The sequence below is a fragment of the Giraffa tippelskirchi genome, chromosome 7, assembly GCF_054371585.1.
Source record: "Giraffa tippelskirchi isolate mGirTip1 chromosome 7, T2T-mGirTip1v1.2.pri, whole genome shotgun sequence".
In the NCBI taxonomy this organism is placed as follows: Eukaryota; Metazoa; Chordata; class Mammalia; order Artiodactyla; family Giraffidae; genus Giraffa; species Giraffa tippelskirchi.
The window spans coordinates 17,507,894-17,523,104 of NC_137281.1; the positions used below are offsets into that span (position 1 = coordinate 17,507,894).

A 15,211-nucleotide genomic window follows, 5' to 3' on the forward strand; every position below is an offset into this window, starting at 1 on the left:
GGCAGAGGGAAGAGAAATTTCTAAGGAGACAGCAAACCTTGGGCAAGACTGAAAGGAAACCCTTGACTTTCAGCTTTGTCTGTCTTTCCACTGGATTATAATATCAAGAAGGCTACAAGTGTTTTGTTACCACCAATGTCTAGCACAGAGCTTGGCATATACTAAGAATTCAATATATTTGGTCAATGAATGAAGTTTAGTTGGAATCAAGCAACCGTTTAAGAGATGATCAAGAGTTAACCTATTTGAATTAGACAGTTTAAAGGGTAGTAAGCAATGGGACTGGATATAGCAAGTGGGACTCTCATAGGGTAAAAAGAGCAAGCAGTGCAATGTCATGTTAGAACCTTCTAATCATCAGCCTAAGGTCCACTCAGGTTTCACTCCTTGAAACACCCAAGCAGAGGTTGAACTATCTGTCAGGGATATCCTAGTACAGATAAAGACAAATGCAGGATTTCCCTGGTGGTCCAGTGGTTAAGAATTTGTCTGCCAATGCAGGGGACAAGGGTTCCGTCCCTGTCTGGGAAGACGCCATATGCTGCGGGACAACTAAGCCCGTGTGCCGCAACTACTGAAGTCCGTGTGCTCTATAGTCTGGGTTCTGAAACAAGAGAAACCACGGCAGTGAGAAACCTGCATATCATAGCACCACAACTAGTGAGCAGCCCCCTGCTTGCCACAGCCAGAGAAAGCCCGTGTGCAGTAACGAAGACCCAGCAGAGCCAAAAAAAAAAAAGATTGATGCAGACAACCCCTATAATGCATTCTAATTCTGCAATATTTATGATAAGAGTTTTAACTAAAGGCTCAAAAGGGCTGAACAGTGAGACACAGCCTTAAAAAGAAGGCTGGCATTAGTAAATGGATATACCATGCACATAGTTGTTACTCAAAGGTTTACTGATGACTGTTCAGATAAAGGGAAGTAATGGTCCAGTCTTAAAGATAACATGACAGCTTTTTTTTTTCAAATATATGAAAAATCATCATGAAGAAGAGTATATATTCTGTGTGTAGAATTAAACTAATAGGTTGAAGACAGAGGGAAAGGATTTTTATTCAAATTCCATGTGTCTGTGAAATCCTAATAATTAAGAGCACCCTTGGGGTGGAATGGATGCTCTCAGAAACAGTAGTAAGTTCCCAGTCGCTATAGGGGATACCAACAGAAGAGGCGTTCGGTTTGGCCAGAAGGTCACATCTCTCAGATGTTTTCCAACTCTTGAGACTTTAATGGTCTTTAAAAAGGGTATCTGAAATAAATCTGTTCAACTCTCTACCCACAAATGTCAAAACGGAGGGCCTGATAGGTTTAACAACTTAAATTGATGCCATACTGGCAAAGATTACAAAAATTCTCATCAGGATCACGGTCTGATTTAAATGTATTTTTTTTCAAACCAAGCTGACTCAATGTGGTCTTCAACAAGGAGCTGCCATAGGTTCTTCAACAGGTAGCTGATATGCCTGAAGTGAGGTAAAGACAGACTGAAGGTCTGAAGAGCAATCAGTGGGTTACTACGGTAATTGGCAGAAATATCTCAAAGGAATGAATGTGGTGATGTGGACATGGATACTCCACCACCTGGGTGACCAAAAGAACACCAGATTGATATGATGGGAAAGTGAGAAGATGATGAGGTCATTCTGAGGAAGGTTAAGTTTAAGCTGATCACAGGACACAATGCAAGTAAATACAGAAATATGTAGGTCAAGGTCCAAGTTGAAAAACTGATTAGAAGTTATGAATAGATCAGCTCAGAGAGGGGAGGGGGAAAATCTTTGCAGGAGAGGAGAGAGGGAGGCAGACAGACAGAGAGATCAAGCCTGCACACGAGCACAAACATGGACACGACAGAGCAAACTGAGCACTGCAGGCAGAGGGAATGGGTAAAAAGGCTGTGCGACAGCAATAAGCTCGGCATTAAACAAGAGCAAGAATGTCTGTGTATCTAGCGGAACAGATGACAGAGACGGCTTGTAGTCCCACCAGCAACAAGATCTAGAGAAAGTATTCGACTTCTGACCTGGAGGAGCAAGCAGATCATGAAGTACCTTATAGGCTATGGTGAGGAACATACTTAATTTTTATAAAGAGAAAAATATCAAAAGTATTTATGGGGGGAAAAAAAAAGCCCCAGGAAGAAAGACTCCAGGTTGGGTGGGTAGTTATCAGTGTCAAATATTGCAGAGTAATGAAGGGCAAATATTTGCGAAAAAGCTATTGAATTTGGTAAGCAAAAGGTCACTGGCAACCTCAAGAGGAGTAACAGTGGCAAGTAAGAGGCGTTCCGTGGTTCCTAAGACACAGTCTCCTAGCTGGGATGGCCCTTTTGGAAGTCAAAAGTCCTGCAGATACATCAGGCTATGTCTACCATGGCTGGATAATCTGACCTAATGATCTGAGGCTAATTTTCAGCAGTCTTGGCTGTGATGACACAGTATCAAAGGCATTAAAAATAACAGAACAGATCCAAAAGCCACTAATAATGATCCAAGAGAGATCTCAACAATGACCAGTTTTAAATATACAAGAGTGAAATTCCTGCTAGCGGGTCTGTAAGTTTCTAGCTCCCTTCTGTAATTCCTAATAGACTTCTTTATGATGGGATTTTGATCCTTTCTTTGATTATATACTTTCCTCTCCACTATCCCTAAAGTCAATAACTAGGATAGTAACACTGACTTAAAGACTCCTTTAAATGAATTATACATTTATTTCTTATACAAGGTCCTACTATATAGCAGGACTATATAGTAAGATAAGCAGATCATGAACTGCTTATTGCCAAATTCAGACTTAAATTGAAGAAAGTAGGGAAAACCACTAGACCATTCAGGTATGACCTAGATCAAATCCCTTGAGTATACAGTGGAAGTGACAAATAGATTTAAGGGACTAGACCTGATAGACAGAGTGCCTGATGAACTATGGACAGAAGTTCGTAACATTGTACAGGAGACAGGGATCAAGAAAATCCCCATGGAAAAGAAATGCAAAAAAGCAAAATGGCTGTCTGAAGAGGCCTTACAGATAGCTGGGAAGAGAAGAGAAGCGAAAAGCAAAGGAGAAAAGGAAAGATATTCTCATCTGAATGCAGAGTTCCAAAGAATAGCAAGGAGAGAAAAGAAACCCTTCCTCAGCGATCAGTGCAAAGAAATAGAGGAAAACAACAGATTGGGAAAGACTAGAGACCTCTTCAAGAAAATCAGATACCAAAGGAACATTTCATGCAAAGATAGGCTCGATAAAGGACAGAAATGGTATGGACCTAACAGAAGCATAAGATATTAAGAAGAGGTGGCAAGAAGACACAGAAGAACTGTACAAACAAGATCTTCACGACCCAGATAATCACGATGGTGTGATCACTCACCTAGAGCCAGACATCCTGGAATGTGAAGTCAAGCGGGCCTTAGAAAGCATCACTACGAACAAAGCTAGTGGAGGTGATGGAATTCCAGTTGAGCTATTTCAAATCCTCAAAGGTGATGCTGTGAAAGTGCTGCACTCGATATGCCAGCAAATTTGGAAAACTCAGCAGTGGCCACAGGACTGGAAAAGGTCAGTTTTTGTTCCACTCCCAAAGAAAGGCAATGCCAAAGAATGCTCAAACTACCGCACAATTGCACTCATCTCACATGCTAGCAAAGTAATGCTCAAAATTCTCCAAGCCAGGCTTCAGCAATACGTGAACCGTGAACTTCCAGATGTTCAAGCTGGTTTTAGAAAAGGCAGAGGAACCAGAGATCAAATTGCCAATATCCGCTGGATCATCGAAAAAGCAAGAGAGTTCCAAAAAACATCTATTTCTGCTTTATTGACTATGCCAAAGCCTTTGACTGTGTGGATCACAATAAACTGTGGAAAATTCTGAAAGAGATGGGAATACCAGACCATCTGACCTGTCTCTTGAGAAACCTGTATGCAGGTCAGGAAGCAACAGTTAGAACTGGACATGGAACAACAGACTGGTTCCAAATAGGAAAAGGAGTACATCAAGGCTGTATATTGTCACCCTGCTTATTTAACTTATATGCAGAGTACATCATGAGAAACGCTGGTCTGGAAGAAACACAAGCTGGAATCAAGATTGCCGGGAGAAATATCAATAACCTCAGATATGCGGATGACACCACCCTTATGGCAGAAAGTGAAGAAGAACTAAAGAGCCTCTTGATGAAGGTGAAGGAGGAGAGTGAAAAAGTTGGCTTAAAGCTCAACGTTCAGAAAACTAAGATCATGGCATCTGGTCCCATCACTCCATGGGAAATAGATGGGGAAACAGTGGAAACAGTGTCAGACTTTACTTTTTTGGGTTCCAGAATCACTGCTGATGGTGACTGCAGCCATGAAATTAAAAGACGCTTACTCCTTGGAAGGAAGGTTATGGCCAACCTAGATAGCATGTTTAAAAGCAGAGACATTACTTTGCCAACAAAAGTCCGTCTAGTCAAGGCTATGGTTTTTCCAGTGGTCATGTATGGATGTGAGAGTTGGACGGTGAAGAAAGCTGAGCGCCGCAGAATTGATGCTTTTGAACTGTGGTGTTGGAGAAGACTCTTGAGAGTCCCTTGGACTGCAAGGAGATCCAATCAGTCCATCCTAAAAGAGATCAATCCTGGGTGTTCATTGGAAGGTTTGATGTTGAAGCTGAAGCTCCAATACTTTGGGCACCTCATGCGAAGGGTTGACTCATTGGAAAAGACCCTAATGCTGGGTAGGATTGGGGGCGGGAGGAGAAGGGGACGACAGAGGATGAGATGGTTGGATGGCATCACCGACTCGATGAACATGGGTTTGGGTAGACTCCGGGAGTTGGTGATGGACAGAGAGGCCTGGCGTGCTGCAATTCATGGGGTCGCAGAGAGTCGGACACAACTGTGAGACTGAACTGAACTGAACTGACTATATAGCACAGGAAACTACATTCAATATCCTATAATATAAACCATAATGGAAAAAAATATGAAAAAGACTGTGTATATGTGTGTGTATGTGTTATATATATATAACTGAATGACTTTGCTATACACCAGAAACTAACATTGTAAATCAACTATACTTCAATTTAAAAAATAAACTATACATATATACATAACTATACAGAGCTACAGAGATTTCAAGCAGCAGTTTCCATATGCCAATATGATATTTTTAAGACCATGGTAAAATAAAAAACCAGGGAAAATGTAGTTGAGTTTTCCACAAAACTAATTAAGATCATGGACTGAGGAACAAATATACTAGGTTCAAGATCCAGCATCATCACTTATTAGCTAACCTTGGGCAAATTATTTAATATCTCTTTACCCATTTCCTCATTTATACACACAAAATACTATGTTAGCTGTATTAAATGCACAGGTTTGCTTTCCATTCTGGAATGTTTTTCCTAGATTCTTTTCATATTAAAGCATACTTTGTAACATGAAATAAAGGTGATATAATATGGTCCTTTTTTGCATTGTGTAATATCTTTTAGTGATCCCCTGCACCTCCAACAACAAAACTTTCTAAGAAAAAGAAATTAAGTCAGTCTCTACTAGTTTTTTGGAAGAAATTTTACCAGTCCATGAAATCTGAAACAATGGTTCTATAACAGAAGATAAAAATGTATTTCTATCTCTCACTTCCTCCAATTGAAAAGTTTAAAATATTAGATCCATTAGCCAAGAAGTTACTGCTCCTTAAAATTATATACTATCATAATCAAGTATATCCTCCACTGAAAAGTCAAACGGAAGTTACACAAATGTCCTAGAAATACTCACTCCCAATAGATAAAAATTTAAAACATTTTGAGTTTCATACAACTGCAAGCCAACCCCAAGGCATGTAATAATACTTACCCTATACTCAAAATCTGCAAACTCCCTACCCCCACGACCTCCTCTGAATCCACCACGAAATCCTCGAGGAGTGGTGAAGGTACCACCTCGGCCACTACCACGTCCTCGGCCACCACGGAAACCAAGACCCCCTCTGCCTCTGTACCCTCCACGGCCACGGTTTGGACGAAGTGGGATTCCAAATGTTTCTGCATTTAATCTTCTCTCTTCAGCCCAGGTTGGTCTCCGTTCTCTATTATGAGGACAAATAATCTTTAGTATATCAAGTTTTTTTTTTTGTAGTGTATCAAGTTTTAAAGAACATTTGCCAGCAAGACTATGTAGCACTTAATTTCCAAAGTGAGGCTAAGTAATTCCTAAGCATCAAAAAACAAACAAACAACAAAAAACCCCCAAAACACAAAAGTACCTAATCCAAGTCATCACAAGCTGTCCATAGCAATATGTTCCTATTATATTCTGTTATACTTCATGTCCAAGTATGACCGGTATTGTTTCTTGCAAATGCAGCTGATGATACAAAGAAACTGAATAGCCTCAATAAATGGGATTGGCAGTTGACTCTCCCCTCCAATCAGCCTCAAAGGAAAAAAGGGATGAGAGGAGATAAAGGGTTGATTCCCAAGATCCTACTAGGCTCCTGGTCCAACCTCTGGACCTGATGCCTAAAGCTTCGGAATTGCTGCTGCTGGCCTACAGCCCGATCAGACTCAGCATCATCCCATCCATGTTTAAACTAAAGCAGACAACCACCACTGGGTGGCACCAAAATGCAGCCAGCAGAAGGACGACCTGAACCAGGCAGCAGAAACTTTGGAACTTTGTTATGCTGAGTCCTTTAATTAACCAGTTTTCTGGATTCACATTTACTGCAATAGAGCAGACTTCATCAGCAAACTTCATCTGAACTACATTGAAGAGGGGTAAAGTAAAAGGTGTTTAGATGATAGATGAATGCTTCTATTTTAGTTACTAATTTTCAAATGTGAATGCATCCCCAAACAAAAATATATGATTATTTTTCCAAATATCATTTAAAATTTTAGTATAAGTTATTTTCTTTTATCAAAATAAAATATTAAAAAATTGTAGTCATTAGATTCTTTTTTTGGTTGCACCACACAGCAAGTGGGATCTTAGTTGCTCAACCAGGGATCAAATCCGTGCCTACCGGGAAGCACGGATCCTTAACCACTGGACCATCAGGGAAGTCCCTAGGGACTTTTAAGTATTTATTATACTTTGTGAATTTATCAGGAATCATTTCACACTTCAACCTCTTAATTGCATAAGAGCAGCTTAAAGACTGTACCTATTATCATCACAAGAAATATTATCAAAGAAGGATTTAGTTTTGTCATAATAGCAATTAGGTCCAAGTGGATCTTCTTCATCTGCATTTCCTTCACTGTTTTGGGTATCAACTCCTGAGTCTCCTTTATCTTCACCATTGACAGGCTTCTCCTGTTTCTCAAGTTTATCTTCTAATGAAAAAAAAAAGCACATACCATGTTAAGTCAAGATATGGCCTAAATATCCATAATTCACATGGTCAAAAAAGATTATTCTCTGAGGAGAAAAATAAAAACTCACCTTTCAACTTAAGTTTATTATGAAACTCTCTGTCGATTTCCTCCTTGTTAAATTGTGCATTTGCACTTTCAAAGTCAAAGTCTTTCTCAAATTTCATTGGACCATCTCGTCTAATACCAAATCTTCCTCTGCCACCTCGATGACCCCCACGCCCTCTCCTTGGAGCTGAAGGAGCACCTGGAACTATATTAATAAAGAATAAGCTGGTTTAAAGCAGAGGTATTATTATGGTCTTTATGGTCAACAACAGAAATGTTTATAAGTCTCTATATACCTGACTCTATTTGTATTTTTTTAATATAAAAAAGAAATGAAATTTCACAAACATTTAATACGTAGTAGACTGAGAAGAAAGTGAAAGAAAGTGAAAGTCGCTCAGTCACAGCCAACTCTTTGCAATTCCATGGACCATGGAATTCTCTAGGCCAGAATACTGGAGTGGGTAGTCGTTCCCTTCTCCAGGGGATCTTCCCAACCCAGGGATCAAACGGAGGTCTCCCGCATTGCAAGAGAATTCTTTACCAGCTGAGCTACCAGGGAAGCCCAAGAATGCTGGAGTGGGAAGCCTATCCCTTCTCCAGTGGATTTTGCTGACCCAGGAATTGAACTGGGGTCTCCTACATTGCTGGCGGATTCTTTACCAGCTGAGCTACCAGGGAAGCCTCCCTAAACTGAGAAGAGTGTACATAAAATTTATAAATATGAAATTTATAAATGGCCTTAATGAAATTTATACCTATGGGGTCTGTATTCAAACATGCTGCTGATACAGTATTGTAGTAGTGGTTTAGTTGCTAAGTCGTGTCCGGCTCTTGCGACCCCATGGACTGTAGTCCGCTAGGCTCCTCTGTCCCTGGGGTTCTCCAGGCAAGAATACTGGAGTGAGTTGCCATTTCCTTCTCGAGGGAATCTTCCCGACCCAGTGATTGAACCTGGGTCTCCCACATTACAGGCAGATTCTTCACCAATTAAGTTATGGCATACAGTATACAATCAAACAATCTGGGAGATTTCTGCACTACATTACTTTGTTCTGTTTATATCCCTAACACCTATGAAGTGTCAAATGTATACTGGGTTTTCAAAATTTAGGAAGCCTTTTATGGAAAGGCTCATAGAAACCAAGATTTACAGGGAGAAAAATAAATGAGCACATTAGCACAAACTGCAAGGTAACTCAAAAGACAAGAAGCACCAGATCTCAACCCCTCCAACCACTTCCTGCTTCACCTTTACTGTCTCTCTCTCTAAATAGCTCCATATTATTCAAGTCTTCCTGTATCTATCCTTTCTCTACAATTTAATACAATAACAAGATTTATAAGGCATGGTAAAGCAATACCAAAGTAGCATAAATTACAGTGAAAACTTGAGAACCCAAATAAGAGGAACAGTTAAGAAGAAAAAAAAAATTACAAGAGAAACATGGAATAGTATTTGATGAGTTAACAGAAAAATATGGGCTTCCCTGGTGGCTTAGAAGGTAAAGAATCTGCCTGCAGTGCAGGAAACCTGGGTTTGATCCCTGGGTTGGGAAGATCCCCTGGAAAAGGGAATGACTACCCATTTCAGTATTATTCTTGCCTGGAAAATATCGAGGACAGAGGAATCTGGTGGGCTACAGTCCACGGGGTCACAAAGAGTTGGACATGGCTGAGGGACTTTCACTTTTTTCACTTTCAACAGAAAAAGATGCAGCACAAAGCAGGATGAATTCAATGATTATAATTATGTGAAATGTTTAACAAATAATGACTACAGAGTAACAGACAGCTCTGTGCTCACTGGTCTCTAAATAAAACCTTGCAAATTGTCAAGTTTGAGAAAACAAACCACAAAAACTCATAGCAGTATATCCAGACACTTGAATCTGGACAGGCAGGATGTTTAAATATTCAGCTTTACTACTGAAAATGTCTTGGCCATGAGCCAGCAAGTACAGCATGATATTTCTGTTTTAAATTTTGAAAGGTAGCAAAAGATACTTTTATTTATTGTTTGACATGATTTATCTATTTGCTTATTTGGCTGTGCTGCATGGCTTGTGACCCCAGTTCCCTGAGCAGGGATTGCACTTAGGTCTGTGGTGGTGAGAGTGCAGAGTCCTAACCATTGGACTGCCAGGAAATTCCCTATTTATTTTTGTAACCGAAGTATAGTTGATTTACAATGTTGTATTAGTTTCTGGTGTATAGCAAAGTGATTCAGATAGACAGACACACACATTCCTTTTATATTAAAATATGAAATGCTTCATGAATTTGCATGTTATCCTTGTGCAGAAGCCATGCTAATCTTCTCTGTATTGTTCCAATATTAGTATATGTGTTGCCAAAGTGAACACTACTTTACATGATTTTTGAATGATGGAAGCATAGCAATTATTTTATCTTGAGAAGAGAGGAGTTCTTTCTTTTTTGCAAATTAAAAAAAAAAAAAGTGAAACATAGTAAAACCAAACCCCAACCTCCGTTAATTCTACAGCACATAGCATACATAAAAACATATATAAAAATGTACAGAAGAAATACAGTGTTTTCTAGCTTTCTAAACTTAAAGATCATCTCCCAATTATTATGTAATTAAGTTGATCACACACTGCCTTTCTTATTTAACTTGGAAGAGTTTTAAATCATAATTTATTCTCTGCTAATGAATATGAAAATAATAAAACAGATGGATTTGGGGTATGTTACAGATTACCAAAAAGATCCAGTTTACAAGTATTAAGTCAATAATTATGAAAGAAAGTTAAAGTTCTTGAATAATTACTTCAAAAAACAAAAAAAAAAGGACTTAATTTTAATGAGAAGACTCAAATTTTTAAGGTACAGATCATTTCATTATTTTTTAAAAAGTTTACTTTATTGAAGTGTAGTTGATTTACAATGCTATGTTCATTTCTGCTATAAGCAAAGTGATTCAGATATATATATATATATATATGTATATATAGTCTTTTTCATATTCTTTTCCATTATGGTTTATCACAGGATATTGAACACAGTTCCCAATGATTCCATTCCTTTTAGACAGTACAAAAGAGAAAGCCATTAAACAACATAAAATATAAAAATATAAGTATACAAATCTCACTAGCAGATATTTAAGAATATATTAAAAGACAATTGCTTACCATCAAGTAGGTTTTATTCCAGACATGTAGTGATTTTTAAAAAAATCTTTTGAAATAATTAGATTAAAAAATGGAAAAAGTAGTAGAGTGCCCATCACCCAGCTTCCCCTCCAACAGTAACATCTTGATTATCTATTGTACATTATCAAAAACTGGGAAAAATGAGGACACTGGCACAATATAATTTAACTACACTAAGATCTCATAGTCAGATCTCAACAGTTTTGCATGTGCTCATTTTTTGGTATGTCTTTACATACAGTTTTATGACCTTTTGCTACATACACAGATCCACAGCACCAGAACCATAATCAAGATAACAGAATGAAACTCTCCTGTGCTACTCCTGTATAGTGAACAAACCTTGCTGTTCTTTTTTTAAAAATAGTAATTATATATCATACATTTCAAATGTTCAACTGAAAAGCACAGGATTAGACTTTCAGATCCAAGTAGCAACTTACCTATTTGTCTCTTGCTATCATTTCTGAGTTGCTCATTTTCTGGTCGTGAGACTTTATGTACTTCAGCTATAGAATATACAGAAAGTGACAGTCAACTTGGGACACATAATCAAATACTTCTGGAAAGTTAGAAATGGAAAAACAAACAAATCCAGAACAAAACCAAAAATCCATATAACCCCACCACCATCACTACTTTGAGTAGAATTTGAAAGACTGAACGAACATTCTCTCAAGTTCAGTTTAAACCTTCTAGGATCATTTCACATAAAGTAAATCTTTTAATGAAAATAAGTTGAATGGAAGATGCTGACCAGTCAATTAAGAAATAGTAAACAGCTAAAGTTCTACCTCGCCTGTGCTCTTGATTCTCTATTGGTTTTTGGCTGGTAGATGGTAAAGGCCTGGTTGATACAGGGCTCCTTCTCCCAACAGGTGCTGGAGCAGGTAAGTGGGCCGAGGCGGTCTGTACTGCTTGTTCCATGGTTGGGCTTTTTCTCAAAGGGTCTAACTGAGGGCTTGAACGACCTAAAACGTAACCAAAAGATAAGAAACTACCCTAACCTTTGGGGGTTTCAAAATAATCTAGACCCTAAAAAAACATCTAGAGCTTTATTTCCACCAATTCAAATCCTTTGCATAATTTGAATCCATCTACTCATTAGTGGGCTGGTTACTTGACTACTATAAAAAAAAGAAGAAAAGTAAAATAAATCCCACCCAAACAAACAAAAAACCCTGAACACTGAATCTGTATTTCTACTTAGTAGAATACGGTTTAATTTTTTTTTTAATTGTTGATGGAACAAAATTCCCCATGAATATTATCAAAGAGCATTTAGGCAGATCAGATGTAGGCTTTCCCCAACAACCACAATCACAAGACTATATTGACACTTTAGTCATTATTTTCAGAAGCTTTAACCTTTTTAGGGTTTTCTGAAGATATGACTAAAGTTATACACTTATATCTATAAGTATTATAAGGAAGTAAAGAACTAGAGTACAATGAAGTTCTTCAATACCTTAGGGGCTTGGGTAATTAATACTAAAAGATCAGCAACAAATAAAACCTTCAGATAATTATACAATAACCATACTCAATCTTTGCTATTTGAATGATCTCTAGGCAAGTTTTTGCTTAATACGGATTTTGTATTTACAAATTCCATTTTTCCTTTTATGAGGTCAGAGCCTGGTCACAGTATGGACAGAAGAATGTAACACAGGGTTACAGTGCTCCCATCATGCTTTTTGTCCCCTATGTTTGCTGTAAATCCCTGCTCAAGGTGCTCTCACATCCCATGATATTGCACCAAAATAGGTTTTGCTTTAAAAAATTATGCTCACTTTTATGTAAAAAAAAAAAAAAAAAAAAATCCCAAATATGCTGCAAATGTTACTATCCACCTGCGCTATATGCACAGGCTCCAAACTGGTGAGCTGGCTGAGTGGGGATAGCACACTGGCTGTTGTGCACCAGGTGCTTCAGGGATGTTTATCAGTATCCTCCCCTGGTATATGTTATCTAAAGCATGCAATGACAGATGTGTGTCACCATTTCCAGCATTACATTAATGTCACAGTTCAGTCTGCTATTAACAGAAACACTGTAATTTTCCCATTAATTATAATGAGAAATCATGGTGCAAGTTTATATAAGTTTGGGCCTAAGAGAAAAATTTCTGTAATTATTTATCACCTTATAGAAGTATTTATTTGTCAAAATAAAGGTGATTTATTTACTGAACAAGTGTTATGTTTTTTGCAAAGGTTGTTATTTAGGTAATTCTATCTTTAATCTCTATTTGTTTATTTAGTCACATCAGGTCTTAGTTGAGGCACGCAGGATCTTCAACATGTCATGTGGGACCTTGTGGCACAGACTCTGTTGTAGCGCACGGGCTTAGCTGCTCCGTAGCATGTGGGATCCTAGTTTCCTGACCAAGGACTGAACCTGTGTGCCCTGCAATGTAATACGGATTCTTAACCACTGGACCCCAGGGAAGTCCCTGTTTATAGGTAACTTTATGAAAGTACATGAAATGATCTTATATAAACTTACAAGGGGCTTCCCAGGTGGTAGCTACTAGTAAAGAACCCTCCTGTCAATGTAGGAGATGTAAGAGACATGGGGTTCAATCTCTGGGTTGGGAAGATCCCCTCGAGAAGGGCATGGCAATCCACTCTAGTATTCTCGTCTGGAGAATGTCACAGACAGAGCAGCCTGGTGGGCTATACAGTCCATAGGGTCGCAGAGTCAGATACAACTGAAGCAACTTAGCATACATGCAAACTTATAAAACTCAAAAGCTCTTATTATAAACACACTCCCTCAAGTTACCTGGTGAAATTAAAATGCAGAACCCCAGGCCTCCTCTCTCATTGTTTCTTCTAATAAATATGTAATTTTTTTTTTAAAAAAGCATTTTAATCTATTTAAAACTTATTTTAGTCTGAAGTATGAGGGAAGGATTCTGGAGTTAACATTCCAAATGATCAGTTATATGTTAACAACATCATTTACTAGACAGCAAGTCTTTCTCCACTAATTTTAAAATAGCATCCTTATCATATATTAATTATTTATTTATACTTGGATCTATTTCTGACTTTTGCTCCATTCATCTCTAAATTTATTCCTGCACTTCTTTATTTTATGTATAGGTTATTAAGAGGTAAGCCCTATCTCATTACTTTTATTTTTAAAACATGTCTAGGTATATTTGCATGCTTATTTTTAAGACAGTCTGTGTATATATTTTATTAGGTTCTCTTACTATTCCATCTAGATTTACTGAAAGTACAGTAAAGTTATTATGAGAAGTAACGTCTTCCTAAAACTAAATCTTTGTATTTAGAGATAAGATATGCTTCTCTGATTATAGGTAACTTCTTTTATGTCCCTCTATTACACTTTGTATCTTTCATCAGAGGCTGGTCATATTTATTATATATTTTCTATATAATTTCTATTTCTTATCATTGTGAACATCTTCTTTTATCCCCATTAATAACCAGAGGGTTAGATTTTAGGACATCTATTGATTTTTGTACTTATTCTCTACATTTTACCTCTAATTTAAGTCCCTTATTAGTTCTAGGTTTTTCATTGAATTCTCAATTCCAAGAAGAAAGTTAGCATCGACAAATAATGCTAATTCTAGTATCCATACTTCTTTCTTTTTCCTGACACAGCTAAAAATTCCAGAACAATGCTAAGTAGCAATGAAATCCAGAGTTCTTTATTATGATTTTAATAAGAATCTTTCTGGTGCTTCAATATTAAGGTTAATGCTAGTTATTAATTAAGACAGCTAACATCTACTGAGCATGTTCCATGTCAGGTACTATGCGAAGGCGCTACACATATTTTAAAAAAATTAACCCTTACAATAAGTCTGTTAGTTTATCAGTAAGGTCCTATTTTATAGTACAGAAAATTAATGCTTAAAAAGATTAAGTATTTTCTCTCAGAAGGAAATCTTATGTTAAAATCTGCAAAAATATGTTATTTCTGGGTAGTGATATTACGAGTATTTTTATTTCCTTCCTATGCGGAGTGTATTTCTGTCTTTAAAAATTTATTTTATTGAAGTACTCGCAAAGTTGTGTAATTTCTACTGTAAAGCAAAGTGATTCAGTTATATACATACACACACACACACATTCTTTTTTCATTTTTTTTTCTATTATGGTTTATCACAGGATATTAAATATAGTTAGTTCCCTGTGCTATATAGTACACTTAGTCTATTTCTAACTTACTAATATTTACAAGAAATCTTCAGAATGTTAAAAAATTAAAAATTAAGTTATTTTAAGTTAATATGAATAAAAGTAACTACAACTATTTCAAAATATCTAAAGTGAGATACATAGGATTATGTTTAGCACTGGGTTGATTTTACCCTCAAGAGTTTTTAAAAATATGGTCCTCATTGCAGTATATTTCTGAGATGACTTTACATTGTTTTATTTGAAAGTAAATATCCATATAAAGCTATGGGCCAGTATCATCTACTTTAGCAGCAGATAAAGATAAGGAATCTTAGGATCACTGAAGGTTATGACACTGGCAGGTAGAAAAACAAAATTAAAAACAAATGAAACAGGATCCTTTAAGAAGTTTATTAAAATGCAGATCTCCAAGCTCCCAGGA

At 37.3% G+C, this 15,211-nt stretch overlaps 1 protein-coding gene and 1 non-coding gene across 22 annotated transcripts in view; both read right to left on the bottom strand.

Moving 5' to 3' along the window:
• The window catches only part of LSM14A (LSM14A mRNA processing body assembly factor), a 53,311-nt gene that overhangs the window by 3,039 nt on the left and 35,061 nt on the right, over window positions 1–15,211 (bottom strand). For 6 of the 21 annotated variants that reach the window (XR_014061024.1, XM_081517182.1, XM_081517176.1 and 3 more), the window contains exons 5-9: window positions 11,401–11,577; window positions 11,050–11,115; window positions 7,450–7,632; window positions 7,169–7,340; window positions 5,857–6,088 (exon numbers count right to left, since the gene is read on the bottom strand). Coding sequence is in view for 18 of the 21 variants with exons in the window: in XM_081517182.1 (XP_081373308.1) it covers window positions 5,857–6,088; window positions 7,169–7,340; window positions 7,450–7,632; window positions 11,050–11,115; window positions 11,401–11,577 (830 nt within the window). In the remaining 3 variants the exon portion in view is untranslated. Of the gene's footprint in view, window positions 1–5,856; window positions 6,089–6,265; window positions 7,341–7,449; window positions 7,653–11,015; window positions 11,116–11,400; window positions 11,578–15,211 lie in introns of all 21 variants that reach the window. The other 15 variants (XR_014061025.1, XM_081517184.1, XM_081517187.1 and 12 more) reach the window with 9 other exon arrangements.
• Window positions 9,687–9,793, bottom strand: LOC145515903 (U6 spliceosomal RNA). Its single transcript, XR_014061112.1, has one exon. It is a non-coding gene; the product is annotated as a U6 spliceosomal RNA (small nuclear RNA).